Source organism: Anabas testudineus, chromosome 22 (genome assembly GCF_900324465.2).
Source record: "Anabas testudineus chromosome 22, fAnaTes1.2, whole genome shotgun sequence".
Classification (NCBI taxonomy): Eukaryota; Metazoa; Chordata; class Actinopteri; order Anabantiformes; family Anabantidae; genus Anabas; species Anabas testudineus.
The window spans coordinates 8,113,024-8,135,557 of record NC_046630.1 but is presented as its reverse complement, the minus strand read 5'-3'; the positions used below and the strand labels follow the sequence as shown (position 1 = coordinate 8,135,557).

General features: G+C 40.0%; 1 protein-coding gene across 3 annotated transcripts in view; it reads right to left on the bottom strand.

The window, feature by feature from the left end:
* Positions 1-21,777, bottom strand: part of stxbp6 (syntaxin binding protein 6 (amisyn)) — a 46,387-nt gene extending 24,610 nt beyond the window's left edge. The window contains exons 1-2 of one of the 3 annotated variants that reach the window (XM_026339874.1): positions 21,348-21,777; positions 13,899-14,119 (exon numbers count right to left, since the gene is read on the bottom strand). In XM_026339874.1, the coding sequence (XP_026195659.1) occupies positions 13,899-14,052 (154 nt within the window). In that variant the 5' untranslated portion in view covers positions 14,053-14,119; positions 21,348-21,777. The other 2 variants (XM_026339873.1, XM_026339876.1) reach the window with 2 other exon arrangements.
* Positions 21,778-22,534: the final 757 nt, after the last annotated feature.

The window sequence follows — 22,534 nt, the reverse complement described above, 5'->3', positions numbered from 1 at the left end:
TGTTGCTCTATTTAAAGAGAGGAGTGATTTTTATCATAACTGCAACAAGTTTACGTCATATGAAAGAAGTAAGTCAGCCAAGCTGTAGAGTGTTTAGCAGTGGTGAAAGTTACTGTAGGAGTGCAAAGCTTTGCTTCCTCTTCTCTGAAAATAAAGACCACTTCAGCTTTACTGTCAGATAAGGTGGAGTTTAGCCATTTCTCTTTCAGATTATCTGTCTAGATTCTGATTTGACTGGGATACCGCTCAAGATTTGTTACTGGCGAAGAGGAAAATGTCTGCCTGAAAAGGCCATTTATTGTAATCTCACAACAGGCTGGCTTTTATTTCATAACTGCAACAAGGAGTGCTCTGATGGGAAGTAGTGGAGTGTGTATGTGTGTGAGCGTTATCACGATTGTGTGCATTTCCAGAAATGAGACTGATGTTGTCCACAAGGTCCAATTACTCAAGCTCAGTAGATCCAGTGCTGTCTGAGTGCATCAAAGATGATCTGCATCCAACGACCTGATACAACAACACACTCAAACACAGTACCACCACGAAATATAACAGCAATCTGTGAATGATCCCCATCACGTGGCTCACATATGGAACCTGTATCCAGCCTCCAGCCTGCACCCTAGAGTGGACTAAAGAAACACTTTGGCTACCAGCCCAGTATAACCCAGCAGTACACTGGATTTGTTTTCTAGCACTGCTGTGCACGTCTCCTGGTGCTGCTTGAATACTGCTGGGTGATTTCCCCCAATAGCTCTGCACTGTCACTCACTCCCTCCCTCCCTCAGTTCCTACTTTGAAGTTCTAGCTCATGCGCTTTCACTCAATAACTCTCTTGCTTGTGGCCTCTGAGTGGGAGGATTAGAAAAGGACTAAGTCGGGGATATTCACGACCGTTTTGGATCTTCTCCCAGTTGCTAGCCTAAGCAGTGCTCACTGTTAAGCACCAAAGTTTGCTCAAACCCTTATTTAATACAGACAAATAAGATGGTAAAGATGAATGTAACAGGGTACTACGTTGTATTAAATCTGACTCTCTGCACCTTGTTTTGTAGACAGCAGCTGGACTCAGATTTGCTTGGAGGGCAGAACTGTTCTGTTTTGGGGCTATAGATAAATCCACTCTCCCTTTACAGAGACAGAGTTAACTCCAGATGCACTGGCTCAGCAAATCCACGCGCCTCACTTCAAAATCAATACTAGCAGCTTCAAAAGGATATAAGAATCATCAGGCTCAGCGAGCATATAACTGTGGAATCAGATACAGCTCTGAATTCATTACATATGATGTTATCAATCCTGCCATACCTTATTAGAACCCTCACGGAGGAGTTTTTCACTATGGTCCTTTTAAATCGCCCTTGTTCTCTGGTCTGACAGTATACTGTTCTGAGCCAGAGAACATTTCTGCAGAGTCTAAAAGGAAAAAATATAAAAACATATCATAGACCTAAGGATATAATGGAGTTTCACAAAATAGAGCTGCTCCTGTCAACTCTGTAAAATCAATTTATTCAAATGTCTTTCCACCACTGACCTAAAACGATCACTATTGACAAGAGAAGAAAAGAACTTCATTAAAGAGTTATTACATTTCACCTGTTTTCAATACATGAGCTTATTAATATTAGTATAACGTGCTGAGAACATTTTCAAAACACCTCCACTCAGTACTATACCTGAACACCACCTGTTAAGACAAACAGCACACCACAGCTGCAGTTGCTCTGCTATTGTGTGGCTCAATGCTACATTATCTGTTAATACACAGCACAATACAACAGGACTACAATGAATGTTGAACTAATGTCCAGGTATAGTTGTTCTACAGAGGAGTTGACTCACTGTATGGTCTATTCGGAGGGTGCCAATATGTTACCAGGTTAATGTAAATGTTCTAGATGCATCCTAAAATTAATGACAAAGCTTAAATGTATGCATTTGTGACATAGGTTAATAGATACACTTCAGAGTAGCATACAACAATCATGAACTGAATGCATCAGCACTTCACATTATTTATTTACGAGTGTCTGAATGTTAAATGTTTGCTTTTCCAAAGTATAATTTAGCACATGCTGTCTACATTGTTCTCCAACCTCAGGGCTAATGGGAGAGAACCAAACAAATATTTACTGTGAGAGCTTCAAGGTCTTTTCAGAAAGAAAAAAAAAAGAAGTCAACTCAATAATTCTTGGTCCTAGTTAACAAGTCAGTTCCTCTCATTGGGCAATGAAAACTGTTTAGCAGTAACAGTTTAAAATGGTTGATTATCCGTTTCTCTTACACTTCACTGGATAATGACGATGCAGAAAATTGAGGGGAATATTAACTCTCGATAATGCCATTGGCAGCAGAAACACCAACTCACAGGGTAATCACCCGTAAATTGTTCCAGTTCAGGATGCATCTCGTCTTTGTAATTAGGAGACAGCAGCAAAACAGATGGACATTCTTATTAATTACAGATTAGCATTTTCTGTGCTCCTCCCCTGAATCTTGATATGTTATTCTATAAAAGTCTATTGATTTGTAGCATTTGCAGAGGTGACGTGTGTCTCACAATTAAACAGTGGGAAACCACACGCTGTAAACCTGAATAAAGTACTGTTAAATTAGGTTACATTCAGTGAATCAAAAAGGTCATCAGCTATATGCTATAGAAAAGCAACGTTCTTTATATTTGCAAAATCCTAAACTCAATCGATGAATCTGCCAGAGACAGTAGCCACACTCATTATGAAACACACATCCTCTTGCAGAACCCAACAAACAGTAAAAGATATTAACATAAGAACTATGCTAAAGCAAAGAAAACAGCATGTTGCTTCTCAAAGTTTCCAGCCTGGCAGTCATGTCAACAGGGTTAATGCATGGAGATTTCAACCATACAGATTTGTGTGGTCATGCTCTATAAAGAAACAATTACATTTTTATTTAAATATTGAGAAGGCACAGTCAACAACAACAATAGATCTTAATTGTCCTCTGAGAAACATGTATGTGTTTAATTACATGTGCAGACATGGACAAAGGAGGTGATAGCTTATGAAAAGGACAGGCATAAATTCATCAGTTCTTCAACCCAGGCACATATTTTATTTATGCAGCACGTGTTAAGACACCTTTCTGGCCTTCAAAGGAATTATAAATCAAGGCAAGACATAAATCCATACCAGGACGATGTAGAAGAAATGTTTCCCCGAACCTCCGTAAAGTTGAACGTAAAGATAGAAGTTAGTATGAGTGGAAATATATGATTAATGAAGCTTTAGTTCATTTCAAGTATTTTAACACAATGTAATTAAAAATTAAATTATTAAACAGACAATTAGACAAATACAATCATGCTGAAAGCATTGTAAAATGTAGTGCATCGGGAAAAGACAAATCTCCTAATCATATTTCACTATGATGGCTTGTATCCACTTTTTAATTAAGTAATTAGTCTAATGTCTTGGTGCAAAAGTAATTCACCGACCTGCAGCATGTGTGGAATCAAAATGTGGTGTTAGCTCCTAATCAGTAAAACGGTTTCCTCCTCAGAGGAGATGCAGTGAAACTCAAATCCATTAACATAAATTTATCTTCTTTGTGGAAGGATGATAGAGTTCAAGCTTTTGTCTGCTGTCAAATAAGTCTTACATTTTAAGGCATCAAAGGAGAGCAAATACTGTATCAACTTTGTTTAAAATTATTTAAATAAACTAGATTACAGGTCTAGTAGTGATTATCTAAGCAGGGGTATCAATAAATTGCAAGAACAGTTATTAACAGCTATTTGCCAGCATTTGTATCATACTTTATATTTATTTTCCAGATGTACCAAAGGTTTGTAAACCAAACCTATGACAAGTTTAATGGAGACACCAGTTTGACTGTTCAGTGTCAATTTCCTAGCCAGCACACCAACGTATGATTTACAGCATAAACATGTTGATTCACGTGGAATGCATCAGTGCATCATAATGTTTACATTCATCCATCATCATCAAACGTGTGAGATTCATCAAACAAAGCATCACTAAACTATTCCAAGCTCTAGAAAATAAATAAAATATTGATTGAGAGAATGGTCCAGCCCTTCTACTCTAATGATGAACTTCACTTGCTTGCAAACAAAGGAGTGACCGGGTCAAGTACAGCTAATGTCACTGCAGTCAGAAACACTACTAAGGAACTACTTAAATACTCAACACATTCTGTTTATTTCTTAGTAAGGGCTGGAAAGACAGATGGCACTTGCCACTGGGAGCGATATTACCAAGCTGCCTTTGTGTTTTCATCAGGGAGTATAGCTTGAGAGAGAAAATGTGATTCTTTTGCAGCATATTCAAGAAATATGTTGCAAACGCAGCTGGAAAACGTCAAACGCTGAACAACTCTTTGTAAGTGAACTACTGCCAGTAAGTCCTTTGACCAACTGAGCTTAATATTTCAGAAAAACTACATTACTACCCCAGGGTGCAGAGTGTAATAGTTCATTATGGTCAAAACAGCCATATGTGACTAAGTCCTGTTTGGTCAATTGCTACTTGAAGAACTGAACATTTCACAGAAAACAAAAGGTGGAAAAGGAGTAAGCTGAATGGGAAGCACTATTGTGTAGAGGGTCATATCACAACATATACAGGGTGACATAAGAGAGCTGTTAGAAAACAAGGTGTGTAGAACAACGATTCAAACTACATTTCCGAGATGGCAAGAGTGTGTTTCTCCAAGTATGAGTCAAATGCAGAGGACCAGGTGCAAATTGAGGACAGAGGGGGTGGGGGGTGGGGGAGTGTTGATGCAATCTATGAATCATTTTTCCTTACAAGCCAGATTTTAACAAAGTTTCCAGGAGGGTCCTTACTTTATTCAAACACTAATTTCATTATAAAAACAGTCATGCTGTGCTCAATAGGCCCTAATCTGCAGATGACAAAACAAAAATAATGTAACATCACATAACAATCTTCCCTTATCTTCAACAATACAAGGTTACTTTATCTGGCAAGTCTTTGACCAAAACCGTGAAAGTCTGAAAAGGTAGCTTTGCAAATTGCCAGGATTTATAATGTGCTGCAAAATGTTTCGTAATAACTAACAAATGTCCAAATATTGTGAAGTAAACATTTTCTGCTGAAGTACGCCAACCCACGGGTCATAAAATATTTCTTTATGGGTCATTTAAACATTCTATATCTTCCTAGACTGTTGGAAAGTCAACTGTATTGATATTAAATGTTTAGTTGTAAAGGCTCTCAGTTTGACAAGAACAGAGCATCAGCTAATTATATGGATGGCTGATTTTTATATGGTCAGGGTTCTTCGCTCTTTTATTAGAGCTCTCTCTTCATTCCTCCTCTCCTCCCCCTTTTCCCTTCATTTCACAGAAAACAGAAAGAGTGAGGGGGTGCAAGCTTTGTGTGCACATAACTAAGCTGAGCGCCACGTAGAATGCTCTTAGTACTGCTCTATTAGTGAGTCACTATACACTGCCCGTCCAAAAAAAAGTCACATACTAATATTTCGTTTGACCACCTTTAGCTTTGATTACGGCACACGTTCACTGTGGCATCGTTTCAATAAGCTTCTGCAATGTCACAACATTTATTCCCGTCTAGAGTGTCGTGCTCCCTGAACCACTCCTTTTACAATTTGAGTCCAAAAAATCCCGGGATTGTCATTTTGGAATATGCATGATGGGTGCATGACTTCGCCCGCCTCTCTTCTTACTCTGATGCTCCCATCACTCTGGAACAGGGTAAATCTGGACTCATCAGACCACATGACCTTCCTCCATTGGACAGTTCTTAACCCAGTTTTAGCAGTTGCATCAATCTCCTTAGATGTTTTCTTTGCCAATAATTTGACCCTTCTGAAACAGATTAACATCTTTTCCATGACCACAGGATGTGTCTTTCGACATTGTTTGAGAAATGAGAAGCTACTCATTGCATCAGTTCGGGTTAAATAACTTGTTGCCAGCTGAAAAATAACCAGCCAGGGCAGTGTACTATATATGGTCAGAAATGCGGTGTGGTGGTCTCATGAATTACCTCCTCAGGGATGCATTAAGTGGCCACATCGCCTCATCTCCCAGACAATTTCCTGCTGTAGTATGACATCAACACTTCTACAACACGTTACCAGTTAACCAAAATTAAATTCCATAAACTCAAACAGATTCTCTAAGCATGCAAGGTGCAACAGAAGACAGTATCCATTTTATTTCCATCTCCCTTCTCGTGTCTGCACATTAAGCAGGGAGCCCTCTGTTCTAAACAAAGCCCTGGAGAAGGAGTGGCGCTCCACCAAAAGCAGCCAAAAAGTGAATGAAGAATTTTAGAGGACTGTGGGGACTCTTCCAAACCTACAACCACGCACTGCCTTTACCACACAAATCATCAGATTCCTGCTGAAGAGCTAAAAGCCCCCTACTGTTCCTGCAGGACAACAAGACACAGGCAGGGGCTCCCAAACACACACACACACACACAAACACACACAAACATACAGACACACAGTCTGGAGAGAGTGCCAGCTGATTAAGTTCAACAGCAAAGGACAGAGGATGAGCTGATGGAGGCGGATGATAGAAAGTTTGGCTTCGGTATAGAAAATCACTGTGAAGAGGATTTTCAGACTAACTGGGGCCTAAACTGATTTCCCAACACACACACACACACACACAAACAAAACCACACTAATTCTCTGCAGACTGGATGAAACACAGTAGCCATCTCTACAGAAGGAGGCTTTTGTAAGCACAGCACTGCACACCCTGTACACCTGCAGAGAAACTGAGCCTTTCATCTATCCCACTCCACCTGCTGTGAGCGTGCATGTGCATGTACGCGCGCACATTTGCATGCTGTGTAAGTGACCATGTGAAAGAGACATCAGAAACCATGCAACCGTTATTATGCAACTGCCTGCTGCCGTGTCTTAAGGCACCTTTCAAACGTTTTCCTATTTCTTAAATCTAATCAGAAAATTTCTTAATCGAATGAGTGAGAAATTAGTACCTCTGAAACATACGGAAAAGGGTGGTGTTCTTACCAATGCTGAAGAATCACATACAGAAGCACAATCAGTAGACAGGTCATAAAAAGTTAGCTCTTATTAAAAATATAAATGGAACACATTATGAACATCCTCCTCTTTATCCATTTCAAATTTGACATTCTGAGCCTGGGCTAACAGGAACCTACCACCTGTTCTTGTAAGTATGAAGTGGCTAAAATAAAGGCATAAAGGTTACGTCAAATACTTAAACAATAATATAAGATGTCTGAGTTACATGCTGCATGTCTATGGGTGCACACATGCCTCAGTATCCTACTTCACTTGCACTCAACAAAAACAGAAAAAACATCACACCTTAGAATGAGGTTTTTCCCCCCCAAGCTACCAAAGAATACCATTTCATTTCTTTAATCCCCACTTCCATCTGCCACCTGTCTCAGAAGTCTTTTTTCAGGTCACTCAAGCACCACAGCCGTTCCCATAACTTCTAAGGACAACCATTGCCTCAAGTTTCCCTCTTGGCCAAAGAGGTGAGTGGGAGGACGACATGATAAGTGGGGGCAAGAGTTTCGTGTGCAGACAGTTTGTGTTTTGAACTGTAGTAGCCAGGCACACAAATGAGCTGCTGCAGGAACCTAATTATCCTGGATAAACCTCCACTGCACAGTGATAACAGTGAAGTTTGGGTTGCACAGACATGCGGATATATGCACAAACACACACACACACAGTTAAGAGAGACTGCAGTATTATTGTCACACTGATGTACCGTATCAAGTCCTGGCTGCTCTTAGTAAATACTGGGCGGCCAGCGTCACACACTGATGCTGCACTGGTTGTTTTAAAAAAAATAATAATAAAATAAAAATCCACAGAAGGCAACATTCTTCATAACAGTACACAGACCACCCACACACCCCCGCCTGGCTAATCCTCATTAACAAACATTTGTCCAGACTGAGACATTTAGAAATCTCTTCTTAGTTAGGAGCAGCACAAAAGTTCATTCTTTTTTCATTATATTTCAAGAAATGTACATACATATAAAATATAACACACACAATGACATTCAAATTAAATTAATGCATTAAAAATCTGTTAATATATTCTTGATCTCATCGCCAGCATCATCCAACTGAATGACTCATCACGTTGTAGGACTATGTTTAAAGTACTGTTCCTCTGTCCTCAGTTGTTTTTGTGGCAAAGCCTCAAACAACTTTCGACATGGGAAAAATAGCTGCTGCTTGTCCATTGATCTCATCAGCTCATCAACAGCCATGAGGACAGTGAAAATAAATGGAGTGAGGTGAAAAGTGTAATGAACAACCAGGAGTGGTAACTGTGGATGGCCTTGTACTCTAACTTTGTTACAGTATGCGTTAAGTAGAAGCTCTGTCCCTCTACCAAAGATGCCTCACTGTTAACACACGAGTGCCAGACAGAGAGGAGTGAGTGCGATATACTATACACAGTTGTCATCAATCACTGGATCCAATTTAGAGTATTAAGTAAAAAATAACTCCATGTATGTATCACAATTAGTGAGTCTTTTTGCTTTACTGAACAGCTGATTATGGAAAGAAAGAATAAATATAAAAAGTTAAGAACACAAACATAAACCCCACAAAAAGAGGCACACACCAACCCAGTCAACGGCATTATGTTCTTGGATATCATACAGTATCTGTACATAAAGCAGCCTACACATAAATTTAAATATTTAAACAAACCCACAAAATAACATTCTTGCATAAATACAGTATGAATTTATGCCATACATAAACACCCGCATGGAAATTAACCACATGTTAACCCAAAGCGTCAACGTAGCCATACACACAAGAGTGTTAGTGGGCAGCAAATGGTTCAGGGTATGTTCACATTTCATGATTTGATGATCAATGATGTTTTATTTTTGTTATGTTAAAGATCCATGTTAATGTTTAAGTGACATGTAACCTGCTCCTGTATGAACTCCATTACACTACTAAACTGACAGGCATATAACACACAAGAATGGTAAAAAGAGGTGTTGAAATTCATGAGAACATGTACAGGTCAAAGGAAAAAAAATGGGATGTGCAAGGAATGAAAATATGTTTCCCTTTGGACAAAAAAAAAAAAAAACTGAAAGTAAAACATGTAGACCAACGGACTACTCCAGTGAACTTTTACTGTCTTATCTAGCTCAACAGTTTGACATCTCTCCTGCCTAACATATTCTGTGGGCGGTCCGGTGTTTGAGCCCTGAGGTCCGGCCATAAAGGCACCGCTCGAAGTCCAGTGATCAAAGAGAAACCTCACTAACCAGCTCTTTCCATGCTGAGCTTCTGGCTTCACTCCAGCACACTCCCATGTCAACAGTACTGATATTGTTTTTAAAGAGTTAACACAGATTTCTGTGTGCACCTGAGCAAATCTGTGTGAATGTGTGTATGCACACAGAAAACCCACTGCTCATAGTGCACACACACGAATAGCCGAGACCCAATCTTGAAATAAGTTGTTAGCAAGCAAGTTATTTCTTGCTACTACCACCATGACATCTACAAAACAGCACATCAGCCAACCACATATTTATCCTGTACCGATGTATACGGGGAGACACTACAGACACTGATGATTCATTCGTTTTAAGTGTATTCACATTTGCAGGAGTTAGGTTGTACAATGCGTTGTCATTTTGCCAACTGTTCTCTCAAAATTAAGGTTGTAAGGTTGTAAGGTTAATTAACCGGTGTTTGTCAAGCCAATTTGCCACCGTTAGGGATACTGACCAACACAGAGATGAGATCTGCAGGCTCTCAGGTGAACAGTTATTTCGCACTGAAACATCACGTTACATGTTCAGAAGCTGAACACAAAATAATGCCTCTTTGTTTACATCTAGACGTTTGAACTTTGCTGTTTCTATGTCATCGAACTCCTGAGTCTCAAGCCCAGTTGTTGTTAACGAGCAGTTAATGAAAGATTGAAACAACAGAGGCGGTTCAGAGGTGATTCAGAATGACCTAGAATCATAACATTAACAGATGTGTTTTCTGGATACAAGTGCTACCATGACTGGTTTTGAATGTGGATTTTGGCAGGCAGCCTCTCTCCCCTCTTTCCAGGACTGCATGCCACCAGTGAATCTTTTAGTGATGGGCAGTACCAGATGTACTGGCCTGCCTTCACCAACTCTGTTGGTTTACTACATGGTATTAAATTTTTTTTCCCCTTAGGCTCCCATTTAACATCGTATATAAGGAGCCTAGTGAGTGAGAGTATCCACACTTTAGAAAATAACCCTGACAGTCATCAAGGTTGGCACACTGTACATTACTGGTAGTCATATGAAACACTTATGTTAGTGATTAACACTAATGTTAATCCAGAAAAATATTATAGAATACTTTCCAAAATTTAAAAGAGTTGGTCCTGATGCGTTTCAAAAACAGTCTTGACAAGAGGTTTTAGTTGCTTAAGTAGAAACTTCTGAAAAAACACAAGGGAAAGCTGAACAGATCGACCAGTGTCACGTAGCTACGATATTTTATCTATTTCCAGGCTTCAACCAGTGACAGGCAGCTGAAGCAACAACGCAGTATCAGGAAGAGATAGCTGTAGCTAAAGAAGAGAGAGAGATCTGAGAGGAGGACAGCAGCCAACACGCTGCTGTGAAAAAGCCAGCTAGTGCAGAAGTCACAGGTCATAAAGTCAGCAAACAAAGATTTAGAAGCAGAGAAGGTCAGAAAAACAGATTCCTCAGCTTCGCCGCTTTGCTATTCTTCAATGCCTTGGTATTGTTCCATTATTTAAATAACATACTTAGAAAGTATTTGGATTGGAGCACCAGCATTATTATTATTATTACTACTACTAGATCATTAAAGACATAGTAGGTGTGTGCAATCACTTACTGACACAAATACATACTGTGTGGGAAACACTGATGTGTGTTGCGCTCTGACTACAATCAAACTACAGCAGATTTCACTGATCTTTTGCTATGATCCAGACCCCAAGACAAAGCAGGTTAGAACATTAATCTAAACTTAATCATGCAACCAAAACGTCCAATAGCTCACTTTAAGCCAACTAAAATAAACACTGTATACAAAGGGCTTCTAATTAGTCCTACAGGAAATTTAAGAATAACGTTCTGTATTGCTGAGATACAAGTGGTTTCCAGGTTTTCCAGCTATCATCTTCCAGTAGTGTGTACGTCTCTACCCGAGACAGCTATGTGTTCAACAGCCAATTCAAAGAGACTTCCACACACTGAAAAGACAGCTCAAACTCACTGCGGTGGTTACGAGGTCAATTACTTACATCCCTGTGAAAGCAGTGATAAGACAGATAAGAAACTTTACAACAGTCCTTAGTTTTAAAGTGAAAGTAAGGGCATGTTCTGTGCAAGGCAGATTAGTTAGTGTTCATGAACAACAGTGATGCACTGCTGTGGTATTTCTTCCTGGTACCCATCTCAGCTTCAGAATAGAGTGCCTGCAGCTTTCTCTACAGTTCATCTTCTCATACTGTAGGCCTCCTTTAGCCACAGATTACATAACATCCCAATGTATGGCCCTCAGGCGTCTACTATCTGCTACTGTACCCATGAGATTGTCAGCAACTCCCTTCCCCCACTGTTAGATACACTCACAGTGCTTTCACAAAGCTATACATAAGCTGAAAACTCAGTCACACACCAGCCTTGTGTCTCCAGTATGCAGGGAGGCAGGCGCAGGCTGGTTTCACACTCAGCTTTGAATATACAGGAACGAACACACACACACACACACACACACACACACACACACACACACACATCTCAGAACAATGCTTGGCTGGCTTGAAGAAATGCCACATGACTAAGTACACTACATAACAGTGCCTGCCTTCACTACTGTGCTCCCACATGTAACACAAAACAGCAGCTTAGTGAGAAGACTTAATATAGAGAAGACAGCAACACACTTAATAGGTCAACTATGGCAGGAGATTAACTTTAACTATTGAGTTTCTTTAACATCATTCAATTTCCATTCACAGGTACAGAATATTGTTCTTCAAAGGAGAATGTGATATAGCTCCTTTAAAATGTTCAACAAAAGGTTTTTCAGCACAAGGACGAAACAGCAACATAAAACTCACCTATTCAGCAGGGTTGTATAAAAAGTAAATGAAGTAAGAATGCAACAGCCCACAGTCCCTTTAGTCCCTCATATAGTTTAACACAGTCCCCTGCACCATTACAGCAAGGTTGGAGTCACCAACTGTGGCCACATGTGTTTGCACCAATCGGACAATGAACAGGTCCGGAGAAGAATTCCTCCACTGATAGCAAGTCTAAAGCAGTTTATAGTCCGATGCATCCCAGCGACACATCTTCAGTAATTTGAAGATTAAATTTGAAGAATATAACTCTATGCCTCTGTCAGTCTGTCCAAGTTACACAGATGCACACATACAGTGAATGGGCAGGTGCCTGAAAGCATATACACCTAGTTATTGAAGAACTAGCAAATGTCACAGTTAACTACATGACGTACAGTATCTGACAGATTAGAGTAATTCAACGTAGTAATGAACCAATACGTTGACCAGTCAAGGGGTATAACATTTTTGTCTTGATGATATCATGAAGTCAGAGTAGGGAACGGTGGGGAATGACAACAACAGATGTCCTTGGCCAGACATTGCCATTCTTAGTCATTTAAGACAAACAAAAAAAGGTCTCAAAAGGGGCGAGGGAGGTATTTCTGAGCTGATCTTTCGACAATACGAGTAACATGGGCAAGGAAATATATACATACTGAGTTATTTGTTTTTAGGTACAAAATGAATTGGTAAAAAAATAATCATTGAACACCATGTACAGTGCTGAGTATTCTCACATTGAATACCATGTACTGTTAAGAATGTCCAGGTTTATGGTAATCATAAAAAGGGTAGCTGAAGACTATCCATATAAAGATCATAAAAGACACATGACAATGACACTAAACACAAAAAAAACTCAAATTAGAGTTCAAAAATATAAATACACTAAGGGAGGACTCACACATAAGAAAAAGCAGCTGCCATTTTGATAAATGTCCACATTTAGGACTCAAACCAGCAGCTTTTGACACAAATATAATCTCACCATATAATTTATACATTTCAATTACATTAACTAAGCAGAACATGCCGTAACTGTAAAAGATTTAGGAGCAGCAGGGCTCAGACAGGGCAAAGTAAAGGCTGCTGCTGGGGACGTGATGACACTTGCATTGCAATGAGTGAATATCAAGAAATACTCATTACCACATCAAAAGAAGAAATGATTAATCATAAACTCATTGAAAAAAAACATTGTCTGTTCTCAGAAACCTGTGACTTGCACTTGACACAATTGCTTTTATGTCTTCGTACCCAAATCTAAACACAGACTGTTTGATAGCAAGACTAACAGAAGAAGAAAATTTTTTAATTTAAAAATGAAAAAGCAGAATTAAGAAGTGTCCTTGATTTTCAAAAGCAGCAGTTAAATAAGAAGGTTATATCTATTTCAGATGAATTATAGACATGGCTAATTTAATTAACAAGCAATATCTCAGCTAATATTGAAATGGGGAAATTTTTAAATAATTTAAACCTCAATTTCTGATGAACCAATTATTAGTAATTATATGTTGAGGGTAAAATCTAATTTATTTCAAAACAACTGACCTTAGCTTAAATCAATTACAGCCCAGCAGTAATTGATTTAGAGTGTCGTTCCTGCTCACAGAGGAAACGTAAACATAATCACCCGTGTGAACATTAGAGGGAGAATTAACGGAGACATGTTCAAATGTGGTTTTGGGTGCAATAGCACAACAAATTCTGTTAAAAAAATATTAAATATTTCTGACCTGAGATGCAAATGAAAGTGTAGTAGTCCCCCTGACCACCAGTGGCCAGAAAGGGGATTTTCTTTTTGGTCCTCCGCTTCACCTGCACGGCAGCAAGCATCTTCTCATCATGGGGTGTGAAAACCTCTTTGTTGATTGCTGACTTGGCACTCATTTCAGGAGTGGGCAGGAGTCAACAGCTCACAAGCAGTTCAAGCAGAGAGAATCAGATCCACCCTTCACTGAAGCAGAAAAGAAAAGACAAATTAAATTAAGGGGAAAAAGAGACAGGCTAACAGAAAACTCTGAAATTCCAAAAGGCTTGGGTTTCTACATCCATGTTTGATATACAACTCTGTTGCCCAGTTAAATAGTCCATTAAAACTGTTGACAGCGTTTGGATTGGATTATCTAGAACAGCACAGACGCTCATTTTGGAAAGGGATTAACACTGTATTTTTCAAAGATGATACTTCAATGGTGAGTTGCTCGTAAACAAAATTGTAATTACGTAGAGTGAACTGGGTGGAGACTCCTAACTAAAAACATAGGCAAATAAAACCAAAACTATCTGCGCGGCCATACACAACTAGAGTACGGATCCCTAGTCTTTTGTCTGCAACTCATTTAAAGTGAAGTGTGCTTCCCCTTTGTCACAGGTTATACGTATAAGTTATGAGCAGGTCTCATAATATTGGTGTCTCCATCCACAGATTGGAACCACTGCAACACATATAGAGTTCATACACTCTATATTGCCCACATTAAACATATGACACATTACAGTAATAAAGAATGGAGTAAAGGTTCTAAACTGGACACTGGTTGTGTTTGAATGTCTTCCTGCTCTGTGTGTCTGAATGTTTTGAAATGTTCTGTTGAAAGCTGCCACTCAGATTAAATGACTTCATCTGAGGCTGCTAAAAGAGAAATCATGTTTCTATTGTTACAGTCAACATCTACTAGCAAATGTATTTCTTGGTGTATGGGATGATGCCACAAGAGACAGCAGTGTGTCTGACAGTGTCATGGAAAACTGTGCTTAGGTGTTCTAACTGTGCTTTAGTGCAAGATACAGTCATAAAGAAGTTAATTAGGTCCATATGCTCTCATGAGGTCTATGGAGCTTAATCATTTTCTTAGCCACAATTGAGATGTACAAGCACTCCCAACCACACACCACACAGGCCACCCTGACGAACAAATATATCTGTCAGGCTCAACCAGTGGGTGACTTATGCTCCTGGACAGCAGGAAAAGACGCTGTGAAACAATGCCTACATCAAACTGGCTTGCTAATGGGCAACCCCCCAAATCACTAAGTTGTGTACAAAGGAATACAAAGTTAACGTGAAGACTAAAATGTGCCACCGCCCCCCACCCCCTGCAAACTTGATGGCTGAAAGGCTGCCACTGTTGAATGGGGGTCAAGTGGGATTAGATTAGGACAGAAGGAACGTAAACATTTTGAATAACATCACTTCATTATAATACAACCTGAAATGCCCTTTTTTATTTCTTCCTTTTACTTCTACTTCCATGAAGCTATTGTTGTTGTGTTGAGCGTATTAGCTCTGTGGTCATTTTTTTAAACCCCATTTAGTGGCGTTTCAAGGAAGTACTTGTAATGCATACAGAGGCTGGGCAAAGTGAGTTAAATAATCACCTCCCTAAAGACAATGTGTATCACAGGTAATCAATAAATGTTCATTTTCTTAAACATGAGTTGTAGCTGTGGTAGATTAGAATTGTTAGTAGCTGTGCAAAGGGGTTTTGTAACTTTCTGTATGAGACAGTTTACAGCTTTGTTATTTTTTCTCCTCTCTATCCATCACCCTTCCTCTCTGCAAAGAAAGACTTTGCAGTAAACAAAAACTGGGGCCAGGATTTTTTTGGAAAGTAATTAGAAATCCAATACATGTGCGTTCCTTTGGAAATATTTAAATTGTGTCCAACATCTCAATTAGGAAACAGACCTAAATTTACAGATCAAAACGTGCACATCCTCTGAGCAGTGTGTGCATGTCATACAGAAACATTACTAACATTAAAAGGGTTTCCAAGATGGAGAATGCTTGCATCTCTCTGTGCTGCAGTCAGTCTCCATGCTCCATATCTCTATTTCAGCCCAGTAGAGTTTCTCACTGAGGAAAACCTAATCCGTAGCATCTCTCCCTCTACTCCACCATCCTCCACTCAGAAGGAAGACTGGTCACATCTTCTTGCAAGCTGTCACCAAGCAAGGGGGAGCACATATCCCCCCTCAGGTGTCTTATTGAAGCATGGCGGGAAGAAGACATAAGGGGATGCAGGGCATTAGGAAGAAGACAAGACAGAGCAAGAGAAGGAAGACAGGGGCCTCCAGGCAGTCAATTGTAACCAACTACAATGCATAGCTTATGGTTTGACTTTGAGCAGCTTTATGTAATGCTCACAGTGCAGGCTGAGTAGTAGCACTGGAGGGAGCCAAGGAATCACAGTGCCAGTGAAAACGACGTACATATTTTATAGCTGCTTATCACTCCATTTCCAACCAGAGCCCATTTCAACCACACTTCATTAACCGTGGCTGTGTATTGCCAAGCAGCCAAATAAGTCCCACTGTTTCTCCCGTTCCCTTACTTGACAAGTGTGTTAATGTGAAATCTGTACAGTCAGTGCTCACAACTATCCTGGGACTTCGTTGGAGTGGGGGGTTTTTTTCAGTTGACTTTCACAGCCACTTCTTTAAGCATCAACACAGAACGGCTCTGCAGGTTGTGCACACAAGCCCAAGTGAACCTGACAAAGTAACAGCAGCAGCAAAAGCAGACGAGAGGAGCCCAAGAGAGTAATGGGTGATATGAAGGCGTCTTTAATTTCCTTTGAGGACACATAACATCTTGAAACCAAACTGACAGCCGGCACAGGCCAAAAACTCATCTACGAAGGAATCATCAAGTGACGTTTATTTGCTCTGCTGCTTATGTGATTTAAATTCCTGAAGCAGGTGGAACATTTCACATGATTTTGTGAGTTACGGAACAGATACGATGGTGACGTAAGGCAAACTGAACGACCACTAACAAGACGTGTCGGTTTTGTGGGTGTGAGCTGGTCCTGTGTTTAAGGGGAATCATTTAATTCTGGAACATGAAACACTTTTGGAAATGAAGGACTTTCAGAGCAACCCTCAGGTTTGATTTTGGTTTCAGGGTTGGGTTGGAATTAGGTTTAGAATAACGTAAGGGTGGGGGCAGGAGTATAAATATGAATGTGTGCACATGCACCAAGAAAAAGACTGATAAGCAAGAGAAAACATTTTTGTGCCTTATCTTTACTCCTTTGAGAACCGTTGCATATTTAACGGCTGGTTGGACGTGGGAAAACTCGAAAATCTCTTTGTTGTCCACAGCCAGTATTGCTGAACCCATGGCAAACAATAATAGCAGCATCTAGGACTAATGTTAGGCAGGTTTACATTAGAGACCTTATTATTTTTCAAAGAAAAATGGTAGGACTGGTGTGTTGGGCAGATTTTGCTATGAAGTAGTGTCCATTAAGTTAGACACACAGATTGTAACTTCTTGCCAATACTGAGGAAAAACACAATTTATCGGCACAAGTGGCCTTGCTCCTTAATTTTAAGGTGACGCATTAGTGCTCCCTTCTCCATCTGCCAACCCTAACAAGTGCGCTGAACAATTTGACAAAATCCTACTCCAGTATGTGTGTGTGTGTGTGTGTGTGTGTGTGTGTGTGTGTGTGTGTGTGTGTGTGTGTGTGTGTACCAAGTCTCAGTAATGAGTAACCCCGGCTTTTTTGCCTGCTCCACTATCTTTACATGGCAGGTCTATTTCTATCTTCAGCCACAGCTGAATCTCATACAAAAACATAAAATTCACTTAGAACTGTACTCAGCTATGCAGACATACAATAAGTAACAGGAGATTATCAAACAATATCACTAATATAATCTATATTTTAACATTCTAAACATTTACAGTACATTACCATATCATGTGCGGTATATGTGTATGAGCGACCAGCTTAATTGCATACTTAAGATAAGCATGTTTAGAAAACTGAATCGATACGTCAACAGGTATTTCTGTTTGTGAAAAATGGGAATTACAGTCCAACAACCAGCAGAGAACAAGAGTGAAAGTAGTGGTAAAGATTTTACTAATATTGAATATCTGACACGATAACTTAACTAGATAATATAATCCTCCTCTAGAACTTATCCGCTGCATCAATTCCGCCCACAGACATTTGACTGACTTTGGAGATTTCAAAAGACAAAATAATGTCTTTCATTTCACACTTCTCTCTCAAAGAAATGTGAAAGTGAAAAACACTTCACCTCATCTGCAGCCTCTCATGCATGTCTTTCATTTCACTCACGGCTCAGTACAAGGTCTTGATTTGTTTTCATACACAACGTCCTCCCACGCTGCACACATCTTTACAGAGTACATCTTCAGAGGGTGATATCATACAACAGTGTCGCTCTGACTGAGCAGTATCCAGCGTCACCACATGCACATATGGTGAATGCTACCCCTCATAAAATAATTGCCAGATTCCACGATCTGCCCCTGCTGTTATGCGGGGTCCACGCCAGCCTGTGATATATTCAAATCAAATCTTATGTTAGTGCTGAATTGAGCTACAAATAACAGACAAACTAGTGTGTTGACATACACACTGAAATCATGATGATGATAAGACCCAAAATCTTTATGCTTCAAAAAAAAAAAAAAAACTTGAGACATAAAAAGTTAATGAAACAGAGCTAATTATTTTTGCACTATTCTACAACGTACTACTCTAAAACTGGACTCTCTCCTTTCTTGTTTGGATTGGAAAAGAAACGGTACAACAACTCACATTTTCTAATACAAGCTAAATAACAACCACAAGGTTACGAGTGTGTATTTAGCTTGGTAAGACTTCAGGATTGATGTAGCTGTGCAAGTATTAAAAGACCACATCCCTCCATCAGAGCCAACTCTATGCACGTGCCAATAAGCAAAGCAGGTTAGGACATTTTCTCTTCAAATGTGCTAGACGCACTTAAATCTCTTAGGCAGCAGAAGTAGAAACTCTACACTAATTACTAAATATTATCATCAGACTTTTTAAGTCATGTCAAACTTCTTGAGCACCTGACACTCTGTGTTTTGCTTCATGTTAAATACTGGCCTTGTCCCTGTGTTTCAAACAGCATCTGCATTCTTCGCAACCAAAGTCACATAAAACAGCAGCTCTGACAATAAAACTGCAACAAGAACTGAGGCTGTCTTTAGCTTGTGCTTTTGAAATTGACTTTAAGAAGTCACGAAAAGAAAGAAAAATTCACGTCGCCATCTATAATCAGTTATTTTGAGAGGCGCTATTGTTGTAAAATGTGCACCGCTTTATTCCTGAAATCTTCAGGGAGAGATTAACAAGCTTTTAACAAGAAGCAAGAGAGTCGAAAAGATTTATCCGAGACAATTTTCATAATTTCACTTTTTACAATGTGTGACTAAGTGTGGGACAAGAAGCAAATGACAGTGTACCCAAAAATTTATATTTCATGTCCTGCTGATGTAGATGATTTTCAACCCATGAAAATTAGAGCCTTTCTATTCTCCCTCAAAAAAGAAAGACGTGGAAGGGCCCACCCATTTTCCTGGGTGACTCAGCTTTCAGTGAAGGTTGTACAGTAATAGGAACGCATTGGCTAAGCATGCATCAATGAATGACATGGCAGGACCCTCAAACAAGCTCATTCTTTATAGCCTAGCACCTTATGGCAATAAAACATTTGAGAGGGATGTAAGTGTTGTAGGTAAATGGCAGAAAAGCAAACATAGGGCACTCACCAATAGTTATCTCAAACACATCTGCAGGCATCATTTCCACAATAGCTCAATAATATACTTGGGCAATGGCCTGAAGCTCTACTGTCCATAAGGACGGCCTAAAAACAGGAAGCACTGGGTCTGCTGTCATAGCTAGAATTATATTTATAACCTTATGAAAAAGAAATCAGTCAAATTTCTAGGTAGACAGATAAAATCATAAGACATTACTACTTCTCCATGAAATATAAAACTGCAAAACAAAGACACTTCATCATTACTATTACGCATGATGGGTAACCACAGTGATTCAGATTCCTTGCAGACTCCAAATGTGTGTGTCATTTTGTCCGAAACTGACAGGCAGGCTTGTGTTCCTCTTTTTTATTAGGTGAAGTGCTGAAGAAACTAGACTATGTCTTTATGTCTGTCTTCAAGGATATCTGTCCTTTCTGGCAACAGGACAGGCTGGGGTTGTGGACACAGGGAGGGAGCCAGCTCCACAGTTTACATTATATCGACTGTAATTAGACACTGAAGTATGAGGAAAAGTATCAACTTATCTTTTATGGCATGCCAGAGCAAATTAAGCTCTGCACCCCAGCAGAGGAAGAAGCAATATTTTAAATATAAGTGGGTTAGTTAACGCCATTGAGACGCACAGGGGTAGGATTAGAAACCTCACAGACAATCTGAATCAAGGACCCTTCCAGGTCCCAACCTGTCACAGAGATAGGGCAGTGGAGACATGTGGTAATTGCTCTTCAGAGACACTGTATTTAATTACATTTAGCTTTTTCCTATCTTTGGCTCCAGCAAAGAGCCAGCCCAATCGTTTTCGAATAGATTACATTACTTATTTAAATATAAATTACTTTTACATTGGGTCCCAGTGAAAATTCAAGCATTGAATCTCTAACTGCTGCCATGTTAATGTTGTGAAATATTCTACGTATTACATCATGCTCCGTGTTTTAATCCCTTAGGCTCGTAAAGCCTTGTCAGATCCCTTTGAAAAATATCTTAGCCAAAACAAGACAGCATCCAAAAATATTGCATTTGTTTTGTTTGTCAGTTAAGTGATTTTGACTGAAAATCATTTGTCATTTGCTCCTGGGAGGCTCCACAGTCTGCTTATAACTTGGGCCACTGTGGCTTTCATGCACATATGTACACAAACATTTATTTGAAAACACAGGTTTCCTATATATGTATTTAAAAAAAAGTTGTTACACTCGGAGAAAAGCGACAAACAATGAACCAAATATCAAACATGCTTGAAGCGCAACTATTCGAGTGGAACAACCAAACAGGTTCTGATGAGATACTGCACAACTGTAACCTTTTCAATATGATGCATTTTCAGTTTCTCTTCAACAAAACGTGACGACTACCTCAGTTTACGCAAGACAGCTCCAACACAGGGAGACGCCAACGGACTCAAAACAAAACCGTGCGTGTGCGTAAAATTCGGTTCACTTTGCCAAGAAAAGGGGCACCAACCTTAGATGACACTGACAGTTCCCAATGATGAAAAAGCACTTTTAACAACACGTAGCTCGTAAAATAAACGTTAAAACGTCACGGTAAGCACGTGCTAACGAGGGCGCACTGGAGCGCACACTTGTTCCATTCTCACCGGAAATCGATAATCGATAAGGCGAAAGCAGCTGCGCGTAACAGCCCGGTTTCAACTTTGCTGGCCCTCCTCACGCTGGCTGAAGCAACAAACCCAGCGCAGTCGTCCACTCACCGACGCGTTTCGGCGGGGCTCGACTCCTCCAGCTGCTGTCACAGCTCCTTCTTCTTCCTGAACCTCAGGTCTTTCCTCAAACCAAGCGGGGACATTGCGTGTTTGACATCGCGCACACGACACTTCCACGACGAGTTGTTGGATTCCGAGCGTTGTGAGGGGAGAGTTGGTTTTTTCCCTGCTGCCTCTGAGAGAGAGAGAGAGAGAGAGAGAGAGAGAGAGTGTGTGTGTGTGTGTGTGTGTGTGTGTGTGCGCGCCGATGGAAAACCAGTAGCAGGTTCCCCGCCCGCCAATCACGGACAGGGTGTCACTGCACGTAGGCTGCTCCTCACATCTGCAGCCTCTATCAACACCTTCCCAGGCTAAATGTTAGAAACAGGGGGATTGCTCCGATGCACAGGCGTGTTAGTCACGTTTTAGCACTCTTCACTGTCTCTGCGTTTCATTTGCGACCTGGGAAAAGTTTTAAACTCAGTGATTTTTTGTTATCAGAGGAAGCTCTGGCTACTTTCCGTTTTCTTTTCATGCAAACATCACGCCACTTTCCACATGAGCACATGATTAGAACAGGATCTGAGAAAAAAAAACATTTTTGCATGCTGACTAAGGCCTTTAAATGTGAGGCTGGTCCCAGTGGTGGCAAACATTTGGAGAATTTCATTCAGTAACTGGAACCTGTGGTATTTAAAAGGGTGTTCCCAAAGGTCACAATCAAACTGTCACACTTCACACACTTATTTTATTTATTTAACATCATTTAGTATTAGTTGATAACATTGTGCACTACCTAGCTGCTCAGACTCATTCAAAGGTTGGCATGAGCTTTCCCATTTCGATTATAGTTGGCTTTCCACATCATGGCTGATGGAAAAATGTCTTGGACATTCTCCTGGGTCCTATAAAAAAAAAAAGTAGCTTTCATGAATTACAGGTTCACACAGGCCTACACTCCTACTGGAGTCATAACTGTGAGTTTAATTCAGGGATATTGTGGAAACCACAGTGTTGGGGAAAAGAACTCACAGTCTATAGTTGCTATAACTTGTATTACCCTGTGTTAAACCTTAAATATC